Source organism: Hemicordylus capensis, chromosome 1 (genome assembly GCF_027244095.1).
Source record: "Hemicordylus capensis ecotype Gifberg chromosome 1, rHemCap1.1.pri, whole genome shotgun sequence".
In the NCBI taxonomy this organism is placed as follows: Eukaryota; Metazoa; Chordata; class Lepidosauria; order Squamata; family Cordylidae; genus Hemicordylus; species Hemicordylus capensis.
Window position 1 is genome coordinate 458,373,747 of NC_069657.1, and position 22,071 is coordinate 458,395,817.

General features: G+C 67.1%; 1 protein-coding gene across 2 annotated transcripts in view; it reads left to right on the plus strand.

Moving 5' to 3' along the window:
- CAD (carbamoyl-phosphate synthetase 2, aspartate transcarbamylase, and dihydroorotase) overlaps nucleotides 1–22,071 on the plus strand; it is a 29,217-nt gene that overhangs the window by 5,439 nt on the left and 1,707 nt on the right. For both annotated transcript variants that reach the window (XM_053251053.1, XM_053251046.1), the window contains exons 11-42: nucleotides 309–542; nucleotides 1,211–1,432; nucleotides 2,796–2,984; nucleotides 3,097–3,221; nucleotides 5,530–5,663; nucleotides 6,291–6,403; nucleotides 6,506–6,759; nucleotides 8,182–8,428; nucleotides 8,983–9,081; nucleotides 9,299–9,523; nucleotides 10,038–10,220; nucleotides 10,411–10,629; nucleotides 10,784–10,951; nucleotides 11,040–11,222; nucleotides 12,151–12,255; nucleotides 12,887–13,138; nucleotides 13,472–13,553; nucleotides 14,492–14,658; nucleotides 15,288–15,452; nucleotides 15,617–15,748; nucleotides 15,987–16,188; nucleotides 16,373–16,563; nucleotides 17,550–17,690; nucleotides 17,804–17,875; nucleotides 18,033–18,180; nucleotides 18,314–18,361; nucleotides 19,370–19,524; nucleotides 19,639–19,713; nucleotides 19,818–20,030; nucleotides 20,123–20,248; nucleotides 21,649–21,804; nucleotides 21,894–21,995. In XM_053251053.1, the coding sequence (XP_053107028.1) occupies nucleotides 309–542; nucleotides 1,211–1,432; nucleotides 2,796–2,984; nucleotides 3,097–3,221; nucleotides 5,530–5,663; nucleotides 6,291–6,403; nucleotides 6,506–6,759; nucleotides 8,182–8,428; nucleotides 8,983–9,081; nucleotides 9,299–9,523; nucleotides 10,038–10,220; nucleotides 10,411–10,629; nucleotides 10,784–10,951; nucleotides 11,040–11,222; nucleotides 12,151–12,255; nucleotides 12,887–13,138; nucleotides 13,472–13,553; nucleotides 14,492–14,658; nucleotides 15,288–15,452; nucleotides 15,617–15,748; nucleotides 15,987–16,188; nucleotides 16,373–16,563; nucleotides 17,550–17,690; nucleotides 17,804–17,875; nucleotides 18,033–18,180; nucleotides 18,314–18,361; nucleotides 19,370–19,524; nucleotides 19,639–19,713; nucleotides 19,818–20,030; nucleotides 20,123–20,248; nucleotides 21,649–21,804; nucleotides 21,894–21,995 (5,127 nt within the window). The remainder of the gene's footprint in view (nucleotides 1–308; nucleotides 543–1,210; nucleotides 1,433–2,795; nucleotides 2,985–3,096; nucleotides 3,222–5,529; nucleotides 5,664–6,290; nucleotides 6,404–6,505; nucleotides 6,760–8,181; nucleotides 8,429–8,982; nucleotides 9,082–9,298; nucleotides 9,524–10,037; nucleotides 10,221–10,410; nucleotides 10,630–10,783; nucleotides 10,952–11,039; nucleotides 11,223–12,150; nucleotides 12,256–12,886; nucleotides 13,139–13,471; nucleotides 13,554–14,491; nucleotides 14,659–15,287; nucleotides 15,453–15,616; nucleotides 15,749–15,986; nucleotides 16,189–16,372; nucleotides 16,564–17,549; nucleotides 17,691–17,803; nucleotides 17,876–18,032; nucleotides 18,181–18,313; nucleotides 18,362–19,369; nucleotides 19,525–19,638; nucleotides 19,714–19,817; nucleotides 20,031–20,122; nucleotides 20,249–21,648; nucleotides 21,805–21,893; nucleotides 21,996–22,071) is intronic.

Genomic DNA, 22,071 nt, shown 5'->3' on the forward strand with positions numbered 1-22,071 from the left:
GTGCTCTCCGCCCTGGGGCTCCCGGCTTTGCTCGGGGGGTTCTGGAGTGGCCCCTCCCCTCTTGGCCTCTGCAGGGTGAGGGTGGCTGCCTCTTGGGCCCCCGGCCGCCGCGCCCCCCCTGGCTGGCGGGGAAGGGTGCCCAGGGCAGTCGCGGGCGTCCTCCCGAGATGTCTCTGTGGCCGAGTGGCGCTCTGGGCTGCCGCCAGGGGCCTTGTCTGCCCGTGAGAGGAGAAACGGTCCCTGTCCTCCCCCCTCGGCCGCAGGGTGACCCCTCTCTTCCCCTCCCCCCCCCCCCCCCGCTTGGCCAGGTGATCAAGAACGAGCGCCCAGACGGGATCCTGCTGACCTTTGGGGGCCAGACGGCCCTGAACTGCGGCGTGGAGCTGACCAAGGCGGGCGTGCTGGAGCGCTACCACGTCCGTGTGCTGGGCACGCCGGTGGCCTCTGTGGAGATGACGGAAGACCGCAAGGTCTTTGTGGAGAAGATGGAGGAGATCGGGGAGCACGTGGCGCCCAGCGAGGCCGCCTCTTCCCCCGAACAGGTAGGGCCTGCCCCCCGGGCCTTCCGTGGCACCCTCCTTCCCCTCTGGGGCGTTCCAGGCGCCCTCCCTGGGGCCAGACAAGTGCCAGCTGCCATGCCTGGGTGAGGCCTGCGCCCGGATTGGGTTCAGGAGGCAGGAGGTGCTGCTTGGGACTGACCTACTTCCCTACACTCTGCAAAGAGTGCCTCTGAGTCCAGGCAGAGTGCCTTTCCTTTGCCCCTGAGTGGCCACAAGCTGTCTGTCTGTGGCTAGGATTCAGGGGGAAGCGTCTCCAGGGTAGAGTCTGCGGCCAGGTCCAGCTGGTCCCGATGGGGTGGGCATGGGGGCTACCAAAGCAGGTGTAGCTGGGGGGCTCCCCTCTCCCTGCCCCGCTGCCTGTGGGCTGGCCATTGGCCAGGGAGAGCTGTGCGGCCTGCAGGCTGACACATGGCCAGCCCGCAGGCCGCGTGGTGCTGGGCCAGGGCGGGGGAGAGACGAGCGCCACCACCACCACCACCCCGCCTGTTGGGACCTCTCTGGGCTTGGGAAGGGAGCGTCCCGGGGTGGGCCTCGGAGGCTGATCTCTGGGGTGAGCGACGGCTTTCTGGCCCTACTGCTTTGGCCCTGCGTGTCGCCAGGGTGGGGAGGCCGGGGCCCCACCTGCTTCCCCTCTTCCTCCCCCCCCACAGGCCCAGGCAGCTGCGGAGCGGCTGGGCTACCCGGTGCTGGTGCGCTCGGCCTACGCGCTGGGCGGGCTGGGCTCCGGCTTTGCCAACGGGCAGGAGGAGCTGGTGGTGCTGGCCAGCCAGGCCTTTGCCCACACCTCCCAGGTGCTGGTGGACAAGTCGCTCAAGGGCTGGAAGGAGATCGAGTACGAGGTGGTGCGGGATGCCTACGACAACTGCGTCACGGTGAGGAGGGCCCTGCCCGCCCCCCCCCTTGCCCTGCCCGCCCCCCCCCCTTGCCCTGCCTGCCCCCCTCTCTTGCCCGCCCGCCCCCCCCTTGCCCTGCCCGTCCCCCCCTTGCCCTGCCCGCCCCCCCCTTGCCCTGCCCGTCCCCCTCTCTGGCCCTGCCCGCCCCCCTCTCTTGCCCGCCCGCCCCCCCTTGCCCTGCCCGCCCCCCTCTTGCCCTGCCCGTCCCCCTCTTGCCCTGCCCGTCCCCCTCTTGCCCTGCCCGTCCCCCTCTCTGGCCCTGCCCATCCCCCTCTCTGGCCCTGCCCACCCCCCTCTCTGGCCCTGCCCACCCCCCTCTCTGGCCCTGCCCGCCCCCCTCTCTGGCCCTGCCCGCCCCCCTCTCTTGCCCGCCCGCCCCCCCTGGCCCTGCCCGGCCCCCCCTCTGGCCCTGCCCGCCCCCCTCTCCGGCCCTGCCCGTCCCCCCCTTGCCCTGCCCACCCCCCTCTCTGGCCCTGCCCGCCCCCCTCTCTTGCCCGCCCGCCCCCCCTGGCCCTGCCCGGCCCCCCCTCTGGCCCTGCCCGGCCCCCCCTTGCCCTGCCCGCCCCCCTCTCCGGCCCTGCCCTGCCCTGCCCTGCCCCTCTCTGCGGAATGAGTGTTGTCTGCACATGGGCAGCCAGAGTGGGGGGCCTTCCTGGTTCAACCTGGGCGGGGTCGAGCACGAACTGAGCGGGCATCAGGGAAACGTCTGAGCGCAGGCACACAGGGGCCCCCTGGCCAGGCCCCCTGGGCCCAGACGGAGGGGCCTGCTTCTGCTCACAAGCCCCCACCCCGCCCTGCCAGGGGGTCCCGGTAGCTCAGCAGCAGCTGGAGGCCCCGACTGCCCACCCCTGGACGAGGGGCCCGATCTGGAGGGCTCCGCCTCCCGGCTTCTCATCGCCAAGCCTCCCTCCCCACAGCCCCGCCTGCCTGCCTGCCTGCCTGCCTGCTCCTCTGACCCTCCGGGCACTTTGCCTCGCAGCAGGTTCCAGGGAGCCGCTGCTCTCCCTCGGGGCCGCGTGGCTTCCCAGCTGGGCTGACTGGCACTGCCCCTCTGTGTGCTGGAAACTGCCCCGAGTGGGAACATCCGGTGGCTGGTACCTTCCCCCACGGCGGCGGCAGCGGTGTGAGCATCCCAGCAGCTGCCGCTGCCGCTGCTCTGGCCGGCTTCCTCTTGCCCCTGCAGGAGTGAGCCACGAGTCACTTTGCAGTGGTGGGGCCTGCGAGAGCTCTGGGTCACGAGGGGGGCTGGCTGGCCTTGAGCCCCACGGCTCTTTGGGGGCAGGAAGCCTTTTTCCCCCTTGAGCGAGGCGGGGCTGACGGGCCGCTTCTCCGCCCTGACCAGGTGTGCAACATGGAGAACCTGGACCCCCTGGGCATCCACACCGGGGAGTCGATTGTGGTGGCCCCCAGCCAGACGCTCAACGACAGGGAGTACCACCTCCTGCGTGCCACCGCCATCAAGGTGGTCCGGCACCTGGGCATCGTGGGAGAGTGCAACATCCAGTATGCCCTCAGCCCCGAGTCGGAGCAGGTGAGCGGTGCCTCCTGAGGTGGGGGTCCCACCTGGAGGGCGGGGGGGGGTGCCTTGGCCGGGCTCTCTCACCCCCCCCATCTCTCTCTTTCTCTCCCCCCCCCCGCCCCAGTACTATATCATCGAGGTGAACGCCCGGCTCTCAAGGAGTTCGGCGCTGGCGAGCAAGGCCACTGGCTATCCCTTGGCTTACGTGGCTGCCAAGCTGGCTTTGGGCATCCCTTTGCCTCTCCTCAGGTAAGGCCTGTCCAGGGCAGGGGGCTCCGGGGGGGGGACACTCCTCTGCCCAGTCCTGGCAGGGAGGGGCCTGGGCGGCGGGCTTCATGGTTCTGGCTTCCGTGTCTGCTCTTTCCTTGAGAGGCATTTGGGCCGTTTGACTTTTAAAGCGCCGGATTATTAGAGGGGGGTCGGGGGGGGCTTTTCACCGATGACTTTGCCTCCACCCCCCCACCCCCCACCCTCTTCTGGCCCCTGGGAAGAGAAATCCCTTGTCTGGCTGGAGAGAGCCTGCAGCTCTTGCCCTGTGTGGGACGTGAGCCCTTGCCTCCTTGCCCGCCTGAGCTGCCCCACTTGGGCTGCCCCAGAGGGGCCTCCCGGAGCCCGACCTCACTTCTCCAGGGCCAGCAGGCGGCTAGTGGGCACAGCCGCTTCTTGGGGGGCTCTCGGTGAAGCCGGGTGACCTTTACTGTTGGGAGCTCCCCAGACCTCTTTTGGGGGGGTGGAGAAGCGGAACAGAACTGTTTCGTAATCTTAAATAAGTGGGAGAAGGCCTTGGGGGTTTGCTGTCTCTCTCTGGACTGAGTCCACAGAATCGAGCCCTCCTTCAACTCTGCTCGGCAGTTTGCTTATTTTTAGGTCCCCACCCCACCCCCAGCATTTCAACCTTGATCTCTAGGAGGCGTACAAAATTTAGATTGCAATTACAGAGTAAAACCGTTTAAAATAAATCAAAACAACTAAATACAAGCAGCTGCCTGGATACATGGATGTGCTTCCAGGCTCTCTCTCAAACGGACAATGCAGTCAAACCCCACATCTCAGGGGGGCGGGAGGCCTCCCCAGGTCAAGATTCTGAGCCAGCTGTAGAAAGACCTCTCCCGATGGGCTTGATCAACAGCATTCTCTCCAAGTAGCCTGGGCCTGAGCCCTTGAGGGCTTTAGACAGAGCTCGTTACCCTTCTTCGTATTTGCCTGGAAACTTACTGCAACTTTTCCATACTGGAGTCACGTGGTCTCCTCAAGGTATTGCCGAACGTTGGGCTAACCCAAGTCTCCAGCCTCCGTATGGAAGCCGCCGTACATAGAGCTGCGTTGCCGTAATCACGCTTGACGCTTGCCCGCCTGGGCCCCCCTGTTTGGGGAAGCCGGTGCAGCTGGCGAGCCGTAAAAAGCCCTCTTGGCTGTAGCCTCTCTCTGAGCAGCCAGAGAGAGGGAGGCTTTGGGCCGCAAGCCCTCCCCAGCTGTGCAGATGCCGGGGTAGGATACGACGGATAGGCATGTACCGCTTTCCAGCCAAAGTTCCCAAAGCAGTTTACCTAGATAGATATAAATAAATAGAATGGCTCCCTGTCCCCAAAGGGATCACGATCTAAAAAAGAAACGTAAGAGAGCCACCAGCCACAGCCACGGGAGGGATACTGTGCTGGGGGCGGAGAGGGCCGGTTGCTCCCCCCCTGCTCAATAAAAGAGAACCGCCACTTTAAAAAGGTGCCTCTCTGGTTCTAGTTATAGAAGAGCAAAGCGGGGTTGTGGCGGCATCTGGGAAGAGCAAAGGCTTCTTGAGGGAACAAAAATTCTGGAACCCGACTTCTGAAGTGCCTGATGAATATGTGAATAGGGTTAATGTTTCTCTACCACTTTCCAGCAAAAGTTCCCAAAGCTGTCTACATAGGAATACATAAGTAAAAGGCTCCCTGCCCGCAAAGGGCTCACAGTCTGAAAAAGAAGCGGAAGAGAGACACCAGCCACAGCCACGGGAGGGATGCTGTGCTGGGGGCGGAGAGGGCCGGCTGCTCTCCCCGTGCTCAGGAAAGGGAATTGCCTCTTTAAAAGGGGGCCTCTTGGCTCAGGGAGACCAGGGGAGCTTCCCCGGGAGGCTGCTGGGAGGCGGAAGGGCTGGCCTGGCTCTGGAGAAGGAGGCTTCTGCCACGGAAGCAGCCGCTCAGCAGCCTGGCCCAGCTAGTTGGCCTCGGTCTGCTGGTGGCTCTTGTAGGTGCGTTTGGGCTGGGTGAGTTGGGATAAGCCTGGTGGCTGGTGGCTCCCTCACTGGAGCCCTTTTGCACTTTGGCTGGCTTTGTTGTGTGGTCTGTATTGGCCGGAACCCCTGTTCATAGGACCTGAAATGGCTGGATCCTGGGCAAAGGGGGGTTCTTGGGACGGAGCTGGAGACCCTTTTGGACAGCCGGGATTCCTTGCCGGAGAATATGCCACTGCTGTCGGGGGGGGGGGAGGACCTTCTTGGTGGGGGGGGGGCCTAGTGGGGAGGGCGGCCCAAGCCCCTCTGCCTTCCCTCGCCCGGACCCTTCTCCATCCCTCCTTTCCTCAGGAATTCGGTCACCACCTCCACCACGGCCTGCTTTGAGCCCAGCCTGGATTACTGTGTGGTCAAGATCCCCCGCTGGGACCTCAGCAAGTTCTTGCGTGTCAGCACCAAGATCGGCAGCTCCATGAAGAGTGTGGGTGAGCCGGGGGGGGGGCTGCAGCCGGGCTCCCCTCCCTCTGGCCTCTGGGCTGGGCTGCGCTGCTACGTGGAGGTTCCGCTCTGGGCTCTTCAGCCAGCTTGGGGGGGCTCCCCTGGAGCTCCTCCTGTCTCCTCTCCCCCCCCTTCTCTCTCCTGCCTCTTGGTGGTGGTGGTGGTTGGGTCAGGTGTGCTTGTTAGTGTGTGACTCGGACCCCCACAGCTGCAGCCGGGCTTCAGTAGTAGCTCCTGCTCGTCAGTCGGTGGGGCCAAAGGAGGCGCGGCGGCTTCTGCTTCCCGGCCGCAGCTTGGGTGGCTGCTCCCTCGCCCGCCCGCCCGCCCGCCGTGCCCGGGAGCTGCGCTGCCTGCAGGCTGCCATTGGTTGGGTCGAGCTGCGTGGTGAACTGCAGCTCTCCCTGGAGAATGGCCAGCCTGCAGCAGCATGGCTTGGGGGTGGGCAGGAGGCAGAGAGGAGCGGCCTCCGCAGCTGGCACCCCCCGGACGCAGGAGGGCCAGCCGCCTCGGTCCCGCTCGGCCCGGAGGGCTGCCGGCTCCCCGCTGCCGAGAGCGGTTCCTGGCCGGGAAGGGGCCTTGCTCAGCCGCTGCTGCTGCTGCTGCTCCTCTGGCAGGGGAGGTGATGGCCATCGGGAGGAGCTTTGAGGAGGCCTTCCAGAAGGCGCTGCGCATGGTGGACGAGAACTGCGTGGGCTTCGACCACACCGTGAAGCCGGCCTCTGACATGGTAGGCGGGCCGGGCCGGGGCGGGGCAAGGGCTAGGGCTAGAACCAGCCCTGGTGCGCGGGCGGGGCTGTGAGCGCCTCCTCCCCCCCCCCCGTGGCTGCAGGAGCTGGAGACACCCACGGACAAGCGGATCTTCGTGCTGGCGGCTGCGCTGCGGGCCGGCTACTCCATCGAGCGCCTCTACGAGCTCACCAAGATCGACCGCTGGTTTCTGCACAAGATGAAGAGCATCACGGACCACACCCTGTGCCTGGAGTCGTACCGCCTGGCCGAGCCCGGGGCCATGCCGCCCGCCGTGCTGAAGCTGGCCAAGCAGCTGGGCTTCTCGGACAAGCAGGTGGCCCAGGCGGTCCTGAGGTACGCCTCCCACTGCAGAGCGGCCGGGCCCCAAGGCCAGGCTGCAGAAGGGCCCCCCCAGGTAGGGCCGGGAGAGACGACTCCTGCCTGCATCCTCTGGGTAGCCATTGGGGCAGGGGCAGCTACCTACCTTGTACTGAGTCAGGCCATCGGTCCGTCTAGCTCAGCATTGTCTTCACAGACGGGCAGCGGCTTCTCCAAGAGGTTGCAGGCAGGAGTCTCTCGTTGGAGATGCTGCTGCCAGGGAGGGGACTGGGAACCTTCTTCTGCCCTTCCCAGAGCAGCCCCATCATCCCGAGGGGAATCTCTTCCAGTGCTGCTCACACCTCTAGTCTCCCCTTCAGATGCATACTAGGGCAGACCCTGCTTAGCTAAGTGGACCAGTCCAGCTTGCTGCCCCCAGCCCAGCTCTCCTCTCCCAGACGGAAGCAGATGGGCCAAGGGTCTGGCTCGGTAGAAGGCTGCTTCTCGTGTTCTCCCCCCCCCCCCCGCAGTGGGTCCAGAGCCAAGGGGTGGCAGGAGGTTGGGGGCAGAAGAGGTGCCGGCCAGCTGGGGCTGTTAGGCAGCTGCCTGGGCAGAGTCAGGCCAAGGGCTGCATCCAGGCCAGGGCTGGCTGCTGCGTGGAACCCTTCTGAGACTTCCAGCGTGGATATCGGGGGGGGGGGGTTGCCGCCTTCCCCTCTGGCTGCCCTGGGGGCACTGCCCTCCCCCCAAGAGGGGCGTCCTGCTCCCTCCCTTGGCAGGTCTCCTCCGTGGCAACGCCTCCTCTTCTCCCTCCCGTCCTGCCCGAGAGTTGTGCTGCCTGCAGGCTGGCCATTCAGCAGGTAGAGCTGCCTGGCACCTGAGGCGGTGCAACTCTCTGGCAGGGCGGGAGAGAGAGGAGCAACCAGAGCTGCCTCCTTGGGTGCCCCCCTGCAGGGGCATCTGGTGGGCGCTAAGAGGGGTCGCCCCCTGCCCCAGATTGAGCCAGTTCCCATTGAATTCAGTGGGGCATACTTCCGGGGGGGGGCATTGGATGGCTGGCTTTGTCCCCCTACAGAGTCCATCGCCCCCCTACAGAGTCCATTCCCCCCCCCCCCCGCGCTCATGCGGATGACCCACGGCTGGGTTTCCTTGCCTGGCCGAAAGGGCGGGCTGGCTGGCGTGGTTTCTAGGGTGGTGTGTCCCCCCCGCCCCGGCTGGCTTTGCTCTGTCACTCTCGTGGCTTTCCTCTGGGCAGCCCGCTGGAGCTGCAGGTCAAGACCAGACCCCCGCGCAGGCCGACCCTCCTAGCGGGAGACGCATCGGGGTGGGGGTGGGGGCAAGGAGCTGCATGCTGAGCGGCGGCCCCTCCCTCACCGCCTGCGGTGCTTTGGCTGGCAGCGTTGCTGCCGTGGCTGCGGGGCGCGCCCTGACCGGCCTCTGCCTCTGCCTGCTCCGCAGCACAGAGCTGGCCGTGCGGAAGCTGCGCCACGACCTGAAGATCCTGCCGGTGGTCAAGCAGATCGACACGGTGGCGGCGGAGTGGCCGGCCCAGACCAACTACCTCTACCTGAGCTACAACGGGGCCGAGCACGACCTGGCCTTCCGCGAGCCCCACGTCCTGGTCATCGGCTCGGGGGTCTACCGCATCGGCAGCAGCGTGGAGTTCGACTGGTGTGCCGTGGGGTGCATCCAGGAGCTGCGCAAGGTGGGGGGGGCGGCGGCGAGGGGGGGGCCTGTCCCCCCTTGTGGGCCGCGGCTGCTGGTGCCCCATCCCAGCCAGCTGTAGGTGCTGCACCTGGGGGCCGGGGAGTCGGGCGGCACGTGTGGGGCCGGGCACGGCCGCCCCCTCCGCCTTGCCCGGGGTTGGGGTTGGGATGCCGGCTGTGTGGCCACAGGCCGGGTTCCCCCAGCAGCTCCTGCAGTGCGGCCCCAGGGTCGTGCCTGTAGTGGGTGGGCGTCACGGGGAAGGCAGAGCTCTGGGCGCCCTGAGTTGGGGGGGGGGTCTGGGTGTGGGGCTGGGGGGTGTCCCGCCATCTGGCCGCCGACAGCCCCGCTCTGACAGCCAGACGGCGTCCGGAACTGGTGTGCTGCCCAGGGCAGGTTCCTCGGAGGGCCTCTCCCTGGGTGGCGCTTGTGCCTGCACACTGGCCAGCCTGGCGCAAAGGGCGACGGTGTGCCACAGATGCCCTGGGGTGGCACTTCCTGGGCGGGCGCCAGACGGGCTCCCTGTGCCTCCCTCTTCCTCCCCCCCCCCCGCAGATGGGCTACAAAGCGATCATGGTGAACTACAACCCTGAGACCGTCAGCACCGACTACGACATGTGCGACCGCCTCTACTTTGACGAGATCTCCTTTGAGGTGGGGGCTCTGGGCTGCTGCCGGGCGGGGGGGTGGCACAGATGAGGCTGCTGTCTCCTGAGTCGGACCCTTGGTCCATGGGGCTCAGGGTTGTCTGCACGGACTGGCAGCCCCCCTCCTCCCCCCCCCCGGGGCTCTTCCTTGCCCGGCCCGGCCGGCGGGACCCGGCGTGCCCAGCGGGGGCTCTGAGCCCTCCCTCTTGCCGCCGTCCCGGCAGGTGGTGATGGATATCTACGAGCTGGAGAACCCCGAGGGCATCATCCTCTCCATGGGGGGGCAGCTCCCCAACAACATCGCCATGGCCCTGCACCGCCAGCAGTGCCGCATCCTGGGCACCTCCCCGGAGGCCATCGACTCGGCCGAGAACCGCTTCAAGTTCTCCCGCCTCCTGGACACCATCGGCATCAGCCAGCCGCTCTGGAAGGAGCTGTCGGACATGGAGGTGCGGCCTGGCGGGGGGGGGAGCACGCGGCCCCCCTGGGTGGGTCCCTGCAGCCGCCGCCGCCTCCAGAGGGAGCACTCCGGGCTGCAGCCATTCAGGCACGGGCCCCTCTCTCCGCTTCCCCGCCACCAAACTCCTTGGGCTAGTTGTGGCTGGGCGGGTGGACCCCCCACGAGCTGCAGTGCTGATCACACGGGGTGGGGGGGGCCAGAGGAGACGCAGCAGCAGCAGCTGGGAGGGCTCCTCTTCCCCTCGCGCTGCCTGCAGGCTGCCACCGCACAGCTCTACCTGCTGGATGGCCAGCCTGGGGGAGAGCGGAGGCGCCAGACCTGTTGTTGGGAAGCAGAGGCAGCTGCGCCTCCTTCGCCCCCCCCCCGCTGGGCTGCAGATGGGGAGGGCGTGCTGGCCGAGGTCCCGGGCCCGTTGCCTGGGGGTCCCCGTCCTTGCCCGGAGGAGGAAGCGGCCCAGCGCCAACTGCCGCCCCCCCCCCCCGGTGCCTCTCTCTGTCCTGCAGTCGGCCAAGCAGTTCTGCTGCAAGGTGGGCTACCCCTGCGTGGTGCGCCCCTCCTACGTGCTGAGTGGGGCCGCCATGAACGTGGCCTACTCGGACAGCGACCTGGAGCGCTTCCTCAGCAACGCCGTGGCCGTCTCCAAGGAGCAGCCGGTGGTCATCTCCAAGTTCATCCAGGAGGCCAAGGTGGGGCCCCGGGCGGGGGGCAGGGGCTGGGCGGGGCGGGGGGTGGCCCCTGCTGGCAGCGGGCAGCCCTGGGCCCCCTGTGCTGTGCGGGGGCTCCTTGGGGAGGCGCCTCCCAGGGCCAGCGGCAGAGGGGGGCCCGGCGGGGCTCCAGGCAGGGTCCGCAGACACTCTGGTGGGCTCCTCCTGGCAGGAGATCGACGTGGACGCCGTGGCCTGTGACGGGCAGGTGGTGGCCATTGCCATCTCGGAGCACGTGGAGAACGCCGGCGTCCACTCGGGAGACGCCACGTTGGTGACGCCCCCGCAGGACATCACGCCCAAGACGCTGGAGCGGATCAAGGCCATTGTGCACGCCGTCGGGCAGGAGCTGCAAGTCACGGGCCCTTTCAACCTCCAGCTCATCGCCAAGGTAGCCGGGGGCTCGGGCTCGCCCATCCGGGCCTGCCTCTCTGCCCCACTGACAAAGCGGGGCTGTGAAGGGCTGGCGCCCAGCTTGCTGTGGGGGGCAGTGCCGGCCCACCTGGCCCACCTGGCCCACCTGGCCTCCGTGCTCCTCTCCGCAGTCCGACCAGCTGAAGGTGATTGAGTGCAACGTGCGGGTCTCGCGCTCCTTCCCCTTCGTGTCCAAGACGCTGGGCGTCGACCTGGTGGCCTTGGCCACCCAAGTGATCATGGGAGAAGAGGTGGAGCCTGTGGGACTCATGGCAGGCACCGGCATTGTGGGCGTGAAGGTGAGTGGCGGAGGGAGGAGCGGGGGGTCCACTCGGTGGGCCCGGGGCCTCTCCCGCTCCCCCAACCCACCCTGTCCTCCTCTCCCAGGTGCCCCAGTTCTCGTTCTCGCGGCTGGCCGGGGCAGATGTCGTGCTGGGGGTGGAGATGACCAGCACGGGCGAGGTGGCCTGCTTTGGCGAGAACCGCTGCGAGGCCTACCTCAAAGCCATGCTGAGCACCGGCTTCAAGATCCCCAAGAAGAACATCCTGCTGACCATCGGGAGCTACAAGGTGACCCGTCTGTGGGGTGGCATCGGAAAGGGGACCCGTGTGTGGGGCTGGAAAATAGCACTGGCCTTCCCTCCCCCTTCCCGCTCTCTCTCTTCCCCCCTCCTCCCGCTCTCTCTCTTTTCCTCCCCCCTCCCGCTCTCTCTTCCCCCCTCCTCCTCCCCCTCCCCCTCTCTCTTTCCCCCTCCCCCTCTCTCTTTCCCCCTCCTCCTCCCCCCTCCCCCTCTCTCTTTCCCCCTCCTCCTCCCCCCTCCCCCTCCTCCTCCCCCCTCCCCCTCTCTCTTCCCCCTCCCCCTCTCTTTTCCCCCTCCCCCTCTCTTCCCCCCTCCTCCTCCCCCCTCCCCCTCTCTCTTCCCCCCTCCTCCTCCCCCCTCCCCCTCTCTCTTCCCCCTCTCTCTTCCCCCCTCCTCCCCCCTCCCGCTCTCTCTCTTCCCCCCTCCTCCCCCCTCCTCCCCCCTCCCCCCTCCTCCCCCCTCCCCCCTCCCCCCTCCCGCTTGCTCTCTCCCCCCTCCCGCTCTCTCCCTCCCCCCTCCCGCTCTCTCCCTCCCCCCTCCCGCTCGCTCTCTTCCCCCCCTCCCGCTCGCTCTCTCCCCCCCCGCTCGCTCTCTCCCCCCTCCCGCTCTCTCCCTCCCCCCCTCCCGCTCGCTCTCTTCCCCCCCTCCCCCCTCCCGCTCTCTCTCTTCCCCCCTCCCGCTCTCTCTCTTCCCCCCTCCCGCTCTCTCTCTTCCCCCGGGCGCTCTTCCCCCCGACCGCTTGCTCTTCCTCCAAGAGAGAGCAAGACTCACCAAGCCTTTTCGGGGCGGGGGGGGGCTTGCTGTCTACCCGTTTCCAGCGCAGTAGAGAGCGGAGGGGGTGGTGCCTCGGAGGGCCTTGCAAGGAGGGGCTGTTCGACTGACTGACTGACTGGGCCACTTCCCCCCCCCCCTTTCAGAACAAGAGCGAGCTGCTGCCCACCGTGAGGACCCTGGAGGGCCTGGGCTACAGTCTCTATGCCAGCCTGGGCACGGCAGACTTCTACACAGAGCATGGCATCGAGGTCGGCAGGGATGGCGGGGCTCTTGCCTGGGGGGCAGGGCTTGTCCAGTGCAGCTGCCGGCGGTGGGGGTGGCTTCTGGGGAGGAGGGGCGGCTGCTGAAGCAGCTGGTCTGAAGCTGCCCGCCCCCCAGCCCAGCACCAGCTCTCCATGCTCCAGGGGAGGGTCTTCCCAGCCCTGCCTGGAGATGCTGCCAGCCAGGGGCTTCTGCGTGCCCCGCACTGGCCCCTTCACGGCAGTTGGCTGGCAGCTTGTTCTCGGTTGACCACCAGGGGAATGGCTTGGGGGGGATATTTGTGAGGGGGGCTCCTCAGTGGTGTTTGTGCTTGCTGGCTGCCAGGCCCCAGTGGCCCCACGCCTGATGTGCCCACGGAGGGGGGGACGGAGAGCGGGAGGGGGGGAGGGAGGCACGCGGAGGTCGGGGGCAACTTGAGGCCTGCCCCGGCCCGCTTGGAGGGATTGTCCCCCGGGGACTGAGCCTCCTCCTTCTCCTCCTCCCCCTCCCCTTCCTCCCCCCTCCCCCTCCCCTTCCTCCCCCCTCCCCCCTCCCCCTCCCTTTCCTCCCCCCTCCTCCTCCCTTTCCTCCTCCTCCCCCTCCCCCCTCCCCCCTCCCCCCCTCCTCCTCCTCCGGCAGGTGATGGCCGTGGACTGGCACTTTGAGGAGGCGGATGGCGGCGAAATGCCCGGCAAGGAGGGCCAGCAGCGCAGCATCCTGGACTACCTGGCCGAGAACCACTTTGACCTGGTGATCAACCTGTCCATGCGCAACTCGGGGGGGCGCCGGCTCTCCTCCTTCGTCACCAAGGGCTACCGCACCCGGCGCCTGGCCGTGGACTACTCCGTGCCCCTCATCATTGACATCAAGTGCACCAAGCTCTTTGTCGAGGTGGGGAGGTCGTTGCACAGCAAGCTGCCGCCGCCGCCGCCTCCTGCCAAGTCCGCCCCGGGTCCCTCTCGCGCAGGATTGCCTGCACTGACTGGCAGCCGCTTTCCTGGGCCGCCACCTCCCTGGGGATGCCCGGCCGGGGTTGAACCCGGGACCTCCTGCGTGCGAAGCGGAGGCTCCCCGTCCCCCAGCCACAGATGGCGGCGCAGGGAGCCCCTGCCCAGCTAGGGGCCGCGGGTGGGGCTGGCAGGCTGCGTCAGGGGGGCCCCATGCCTGGCCAGGGCCTGGGGGTCCTCCCCCCGGGGCTTTGAGACCTTGCTCTGCTTCCCACAGGCCCTGGGCCAGATTGGGGGGGCTCCTCCGCTGAAGATGCACGTGGACTGCATGACCTCGCAGAAGCTCATCCGCTTGCCCGGTAGGTCTGGGGCCCTGTCCCCTCCCACGCGCTCTGGTGTCGGCCCCGGTTGAATCAGGAAGGCCCCCCGCCCGGAACGCCGATGGTGATCCTGCTGCTGCCGCCGCCTGCACACAGACGCCAACCATTCGAGAGAAGGCTGCTGCGAGTGGCCCCGCCTGGCTGGCCGGCCGGCCTTTGTGTCAGTCCGGAAAGCGCCTGCCTCCCCCCCCCATCAGAGCAGCTTTCAGAGCTTAACCCCAGGGCGGGGGGAGGAGCAGGGCAGGCTTGGGATGGGGACAGGGGAGGGCGCCCGTGGGGAAGCAGCGCCCACCCCCCGGGGCTGGAGAACTGGCCTGCTCCCAGCTCGGCCTCGGGTTTCCAGCAGCCAGTCCAGGGTGGCCGTTGCAGTCCCTGGGAGGCAACTCTCGGGGGGCTGAGGGCAAGCGAGACCTCCTCCTCCGGAGCCGCTCCTGGCTCTCCAGAGTCCTGTCTGCCTGTCTGTCTGTCTGTGGCAACGTGTCTTTCTCTGAGCTGCCTAAACACGGGCTGCAAAGGGAAACAAATCCACCGGTGTGGGCCGTCTGGGCCACCACCCAGGGATAGCCGGGGGCCGATGCTGGCCAGCTGTGCGGGTGGGGATGGCTTGCAACGGGGCTGTCCGGAGGGGCCAAGCCCTGACAGGCTCCTCCCCGCAAGAGAGGCCGTCTGATCTCTGCGGGGCCCAGTCCTGGGGGAGACGGGCCTGCCGGGTGGGGGTGGGGGCGGGGGCACCTCTCACCTGCTGCAGGGGGAGCTGGGGCTGGGCCTGGCCCCCCTGCCGTGGGGGGTGGTGCAGGACACTTGGGAGTCGCATTCCAGTGGGCCGAAGAACACTTGAGCCGGGGGGGGGGCAGAGGCCTTTCTGGGCCGCCCCCCTGCTGCCCTCGCCTGACCGCCTCTCTCGCTGCCCTGCCTAGGCCTGATCGACGTCCACGTGCATTTGCGAGAGCCAGGGGCCACCCACAAGGAGGACTTTGCCTCGGGCACGGCGGCCGCCCTGGCTGGAGGGGTCACCATGGTGTGCGCCATGCCCAACACCTGCCCTGCCGTGGTGGATGCTTCGTCCTTTGCTCTGGTGCAGAAGGTAAAGGGGGGGCGGGGGGCATGCCGGGCCTGGGGGTCTTCTCTAGAGGGTGCAGCTAGCAGACCAGCAGCCGGCGGCTTTGGGACAAAGCAGGGGCACGACTCCGCCTGGGGAAGGGGGTTCCTCCCGGGGGGTGCTGGGGGCCCTGCCGCTGTGCCCCACGCACTGCCTGTCCTCCCCCCGAGGGTCTGAGGCGTCCTCAGTGATGTGTCCGCTGCAGGAGGGGAGGGGGAAGTCGTTCTCCCCCTCCCCTCAGCCTGACTGGCTTCAGAAAATGGTTCCATTCGTTTCAGTGGGACTGCTTGTGAGTAACTTAAGATGCAGCCCATCTCAGAAGTGTGCAATGCTTGAATTTGTGCACGCACCATCTCGGGGGGGGGCCCTGGAGCTGCAGGTTGGTGACGGCAGTGGTCCGCCTGTTCGAAAAAGGTTGGGACCTCTGGCCTCCCGGAAGTCCTGGGGGGAGATTTGTGGGGGCTGCTTCAAGTGAGGAAGTGCCTGACGAGGTCAACTGGGGGGGCATCGGCCCCACCTGGGTAGTGCAGCACAGGAAGGGGGCTTGCTCCCCACCCCCCGCTGGAGGCTGCTCCTGAGTGGCTGACTCCCCTCCCCTCCCCTCCCCTCCCCAGCTGGCCGAGGCAGGGGCTCGCTGTGACTTTGCCCTCTACGTGGGAGCCTCCTCGGACAACGCCAGTTCCCTGGGGCCGGTGGCTGCCGCCGCGGCCGGCCTGAAGATGTACCTGAATGACACCTTCTCGGACCTCAAGATGGACAATGTCTCTCTCTGGATGGAGGTGGGGGGGGGGCTGGTGCTTGCCCTTCCTTTCCGGGGCCCGGGTGTGGGGTCTGCAGAGCCCCACGGGGGGCAGGGGAGGGGGCGGGCCGCCTCTCCGCCAGCACTGCGCCCTCCGCCGTGCCCTCGCCGCAGCCTCCGGCCTCTCTCTCCTCCTCTTTCCAGCACTTTGAAAAGTGGCCCAAGCACCTCCCCATCGTGGCCCACGCCGAGAAGCAGACGGTGGCCGCCATCCTGATGGTGGCCCAGCTGTACCACCGCCCCGTCCACATCTGCCACGTGGCCCGCAAGGAGGAGGTGAGGAGGGGCTTCCGGGGGGGCGGGGGGCCGAGTGCAGGAGGAGCTGGGAGGCCCCTGCGTGGCAGCCTCAGTGGCAGGCCCGAGAAGTCCTTCTCCCCTCCCGGCCCACACCTCCAAAGCCGGCTCCTCCCCAGTCCAGCGGGGCAGGACGGGCGGCCTCTCTGGGGTGCGAGTGCTTGGGCTGGGCCCTGAGGGAGTCCCCGGCAGCCCGGCTGGACCTTGGCTCTCTCTGCAGATCTTGATCATCAAGGCCGCCAAGCAGAAGGGCATCGAGGTGACCTGCGAGGTGGCCCCCCACCACCTCTTCCTGTGCCTGGAGGACCTGGGGCGGGTGGGGGAAGGGCGGGGCCAGGTGCGGCCCATGCTGGGCACCCGCGAGGACATGGAGGCCCTTTGGGAGAACCTGGACACCATCGACTGCTTTGCCACGGACCACGGTGAGCCCGCAGTCTCTGGGGCCTTGGTTGGTTGGTGGTGGCCGTGGGCCTCGTGAGGGGCAGGGCATGCGGCAGTGGCTGCTGCTGCTGCTGCTGTGCCCCCTGGGGCTTGGCGGGGGGGGGAGGCAGTGCGGGGTCCCCTCTCTGCCATGTGTGTCCTCTCTCCCACACTGCACTCCGAAAGCTCCCCACACGCTGGAAGAGAAGCTTGGGAAGGAGCCTCCGCCTGGCTTCCCCGGCCTGGAGACCATGCTGCCCCTCCTGCTGACGGCCGTGTCCGAGGGGCGCCTCACCCTCGAGGACCTTGTCAAGCGCCTCTACGAGAACCCCCAGCGCATCTTTGGGCTGCCAGTGCAGGACGACACCTACGTTGAGGTGGGGCAGGTCTTGCAGCCGCCCCAGCGGCCCCCTTCCTCCCCCCTCCCCCCGCCGAAAACAACAACAATAATTTATATGCTGCTTTTCAACAAAAGTTTCCAAAGCAGTTTCCAAAGAGAGATCATGAACGAGTAAGATGGCGCCCGGTCCCCTGAAAGGGCTCGCAGTCTCTAAAAAGAAGACCGCCGTGGCCACTGGAGGGGTGCTGTGCTGGGGGTGGAGAGGGCCAGGTGCTCTCCCCCGCTCAATAAAGAGAACCACCACATTGAAAAGGTGCCTCTTGGCCCAGTTAGATTAGGGGGTCAGTTGTGGGGCCCTTAGCCAGCCGGCCTGGCCCCCTTCCCAGCTGCTCCCTCCCGCGAGCCCCGCCACCGGCTGAAGTCCTTGGGGAAGCTTGTTCGGAGCTGACTCGGAAGTGGGGCTGGAGAATGGGCCCGTCTCTGGCTAAGGGCATGAGGACAGCCCTGCTGCAGGATCAGGCCCAAGGAGGCCTATCCCGTCCAGCACCCTCTTTCCCACAGTGGCCCACCAGGTGCCTCTGAGAAGCCCCCAGGCAAGAGGGCCGGGCATGCCCTCGCTGCTCCCCTGCCACTGGTCCTGAGAGGCATCCGGCCTCTGAGACTGGAGGTGGCCCATGGCCACCAGACTAGTAGCCACTGACCTCACTGTCCTCCATGAGTCTGTCTGAGCCCCTTGTACAGCCGTCCAAGCTGGTGGCCACCACCACATCTCATGGCAGAGAATGCCATCGCTTATGCGCTGTGTGGAAGAAAGCTCTCTCTCGCTATTTCTTCCGGCTTTAGCTTAATATAGTGTTATTAATATAGTGTTAGAGTTCTTTGTTGGGAGTTTTTCCGCTGGTCCTGCCCGTGTTGATTGCCTCTTGGTCCTGGCTGCTTTTTTGGCGTCCTGTGTCGGTGGCCGGGAGAAGCCCCCTTGCTGGCGGCGGGCGCCTCTGACGGGCGGAGCGCTCTCTCTGGCAGGTGGACCTGGAGCAGGAGTGGCTGGTGCCCCCCCACATGGCCTTCAGCAAGTCCCAGTGGACGCCCTTCGAGGGGATGCGGGTGAAGGGGACCGTGCGGCGCGTGGTCCTCCGGGGGGAAGTGGCCTACATCGACGGGCAGGCAAGTGGCAGCAGGCAGGGAGGAGCCAGAGGGCCCCCTCCCCGTCCCCCTCCCCGTCCGGGCCGGGACAGGGCCCCTGGGGGCAGACGCCACTGACGCGGCTTGTCTTGCAGGTTCTTGTGCCCCCAGGTTATGGGCAGGATGTGCGGAAGCAGCACCCGGCACCAGCCAAGGAGAGCCTGCAGGTGGGGGCTTCAGGCGCCCTCCCTCCAGAGGAGGAAGGCCGGCTGGGCAGTCACGCCTCCCTCCCTCCAGGGAGCCAGCCAGCCAGCCGTGGGGGGGCGGGGCGGGGCGGGGGCCTCCTGCTCCCCAGTTGCTGATTGGCTCCTCCCCTCCGTGCAGACGCCTGAGCGCTCCCGCCCCACGCTGCCGCCGGTGCTGGAAGTTTTGCGTGGCCGATCGTCCAGCCCCCGGCGACCGGGCCCCATGGGAGACGGCCGGTTCCACTTGCCCCCCCGCACCCACCGTGCCTCCGACCCTGGGCTGCCAGGTGACGCTCACAGCGGGGCTGGCAGAAGAGGGGGCCCGGGAGTGGGGCAGGGCAGGGCAGGGCTGGGGGGCCTGAGCATGACGCCTCTCCTCCGCCTCTGACCCACACCATTCTTGTCCTCTCCTCCGGCCAGCTGAAGACCTCCGGGAAAGGGTTGCTGCCAAGAAGGCCACTGAGCCCGGTGAGTAGCCGGCCCTTCCTGCGGCTGGAATGAAGCCACTGGTGGAAAGAGCTTGCCTTGCCGCCTGGTCCGGATCCCGGCTGGGGGGGTGGGGGGGGTTGGTGAGGGCTGGGCTGTCCTGGGCCGAGCTGGAGGAGAGGAACAGGCTGGACGAGATTTCTGCCCAGGCAGCAAAGCGGGTGGGCCCTTCCTTGTGCCGTGGCGCATCTTCGCAAGCGGGGGAGGCCGGAACCACCCAGCGGGCAAAAGGCCCAACTCGTTTCTCATCCTCCTGTTTTGTCACTTAGTCCAAGGAGGCCCTCAAGGGTGCCGCTGCCGCCACTGCAGGGGGGGGGGGGTCCGGCATTTGCCAGGGCCACCAAGCCCAGCCCTCGTGGCAGACGGTCCCTTTTTGTTGCCAAGCCGCTTCTGGCCAAGGACTGGACTGTCTGTCTGGGGATCGCTGAGCGCCTGCTGGCGGATTCGGGGCCTGGAGGCTTAGCCTCCCTCTGGGCCTTGGCCCCACTGCGGCTGCTCAGAGGGTCCTTCCCGAGCCAGGAAGGTGCCCGCGGTCCAGTCGCAACCCGCCCTGGGGCAAAGGAGGGAGCCGGGGTGGCGCTCTCCCTCCCGCCACGCTGCCTGCAGGCCGGCGGTTCATCAGGTTAACCACGCAGCTCTACCTGACGATTGGCCAGTCTGGCGGAGGCGGGGAGAGCCGGAAGCAGAGGCCGCGGTGCCTGCCGGGGCGCCTCCTGGGCTCTGCTGACGGACGAGCCTCTACGGCTGGGATCTTGGCGAGCCGCTGTGGGGCTGGGCAGGTTCCCTCCTCCTCCTCCGGAGTGCCTCCCAAGGAGCTCCCTGGGCTGAGGGCTGTTTCGGGGGTGGGGGGGGCAAGGAGAGGGGAGGCCTGTCCCTCGCTGCTGCTGGTGCTGCTGCCGGTACTGGTGCCACTGTGGCAGTAGCAGCAGCAGCAGCATCTCCACTGCATGGGGCTCTCCCTCCCTCCCTCCCTCTCTCCCTCCCCTGCAGACCTGGCCATGATCCAGGACGGGCCCCTGTACCTGGCAGGCCCCTTGCCCAGGCAGACGTCCCCTCAGAGCCTGCCTCACCCGCAGACCTCGCCGCTGCTCCACCCCCTCGTCGGGCAGCACGTTCTCTCCGCCAAGCAGTTCACCAAGGGCCAGGTAGCTTCCGGTCGGCCTCCTTCTGTGATCTCGGCGGGGGGGGGGGGGTCGTGTTGGGGGTTGGGGCCAACCCCCCCCCTCTGAGCACCCCTTCCTCCTCTTCTTTTGCTGCAGATGTCTCACCTGTTCAACATTGCGCACAACCTGCGCATGATGGTGCAGAAGGAGCGCACCATCGACATCCTCAAGGTGAGGCAGGATCCGGGGCGGGGTGGGGGGGAGGCCTGGGAGGGGGGAGGAAGATGCCCCCTTCCTGAGCACCCCACCCCCACCCCGCCTCTCCCCCGCTGCAGGGGAAGGTGATGGCGTCCATGTTCTACGAGGCAAGCACCCGGACCAGCAGCTCCTTTGCGGCGGCCATGTCCCGCCTGGGGGGCTCCGTGCTGGGCTTCTGCGAGGCCACCTCCTCCTGCCAGAAGGGCGAGTCGCTGGCGGACTCCGTCCAGACCATGAGCTGCTACGCCGACGTCCTGGTGCTGCGGCACCCCCAGCCAGGCGCAGTGGAGGTGAGCGGGAGGCCCCCCTGCCCCGGGCGCAGGGCTTTGCAGGCGGAAGCTGACCCCGCCTGCCCGCCCCGCCCCTCTTGTGCTGTTCCCAGCTGGCCGCCAAGCACTGCCGGAAGCCTGTGATCAATGCAGGCGATGGAGTCGGGGAGCATCCCACGCAGGCCCTGCTGGACATCTTCACCATCCGGGAGGAGCTCGGCACAGTCAACGGCATGACGGTGAGGGGGGGGCAGGGGGGGGGCGGGGAGACCTTGATGGAAAGCATCTGCAAGCATCGAGCTATCTATCTATCTATTTCTCCTAGGTGTGCCTGGGGAAAATGCGTCCCGGCAGCCCAGCTGATTGGCTGGGCTGTGGAGGCGCCTGATTGGCTGGCACACCCAGGAGGAGGAGAATTGGCCGGCCCACACTGGCGGGCCTGGCCTGGCGACCGGTGGTGGCCGCAGACTCTAGCGAAAGAGAGAGAGGCAGCTGGGGGGGAGACAGAGCGAGCGAGAGAGGCAGGTGGGGGGGAGACCGAGCGAGCGAGAGAGGCGTGCGGGGAGGGGGGAGACCGAGCGAGCGAGAGAGGCAGGTGGGGGGGAGACAGAGCGAGCGAGAGAGGCAGGTGGGGGGGAGACAGAGCGAGCGAGAGAGGCAGGTGGGGGGGAGACAGAGCGAGCGAGAGAGGCAGGTGGGGGGGAGACCGAGCGAGCGAGCGAGGCACGCGGGGAGGGGGGAGACAGAGCGAGCGAGCGAGGTGGTGTGGGGGGGACAGAGCGAGAGAGAGAGCTGTGGGAGGACCAGCCAAACAAATTCTCCCAACTAACCCCAAAAGTGAAGTGAACTACCGCACAGATGCTCTGTGCGGGTTCAGCTAGTGAAATTGTAAAGCACCTAGAAGAACAGGCCCTGCTGGGAGTGAGCCAGCATGGTTTCCGCAAAGGGAAATTTTGCCTCACCAACCTTTTGGAGTTCTTTGAGAGTGTCAACGAATGTGTGGATCAAGGTGATCCAGTTGACATAGTCTACCTGGACTTCCAAAAAGCTTTCAACAGAGTTCCTCATCAAAGACTCCTGAGGAAACTTAGCTGTCATGGGATAAGGGGACAAGTCCATGTGTGGATTGCTAACTGGTTGAAGGACAGGAAACAGAGGGTGGGTATAAATGGAGAGTTTTCACCATGGAGGGAAATAAGAAGTGGGGTCCGCCAGGGATCTGTCCTGGGACCGATCTGTAGAATTCCTTGCCATGGGAAGTGGTGATGGCCGCCAGCTTGGATGACTTTAAAAGGGGCTTGTACAGATTCATGGAGGACAGGGCTATCAGTGGCTACCAGTCTGGTGGCTGTGGGCCACCTCCAGCCTCAGAGGCAGGATGCCTCTCAATGCCAGTTGCAGGGGAGCCACAGAAGCAGGAGAGAGACGGCGTGCTCATCCCTCTTGCCTGTGGACTCCTCAGAGGTGTCTGGTGGGCCACTGTGTGAAACAGGCTGCGGCACTAGATAGGCCTCCTTGGGCCTGATCCTGCAGCAGGGCTGTTCCTGTGCCCCTCTTTGCTCCTTGCTGCAAGTCAGGATGGAAGCCGGTGGCCTTTTGCTGGCCGGGCACTCACTGCTGACTCTTCCCCGCTCCCTAGATAACCATGGTGGGTGACCTGAAGCACGGGCGCACGGTGCACTCTCTGGCCCGCCTCCTGACCCTCTACCGCGTCAGCTTGCGCTACGTCACTCCGCCCAACCTGCGCATGCCCTCTGACATCTTCCACTTCGTGGCCTCCAAGGGCATCAAGCAGGTGGGGGCGAGGGAAGCTGGGGCGGGGGGAGGGCTGGCCAGGGGGGTCCCAGCCGCTGACAGCCGCCTCCCTCCCCCCCCCCACCTCAGGAAGAGTTTGAGAGCATCGAGGAGGCCTTGCCGGACACGGATGTGCTCTACATGACCCGCATTCAGAAGGAGCGCTTCGCCTCGGCCCCGGACTACGAGGCGGTGAGTGGGCGGGCACCAGATGGCGCACCGGCCCTGCCCCAGATCTGCTTGGATGGTGGCTGAACCCAGAATCCTT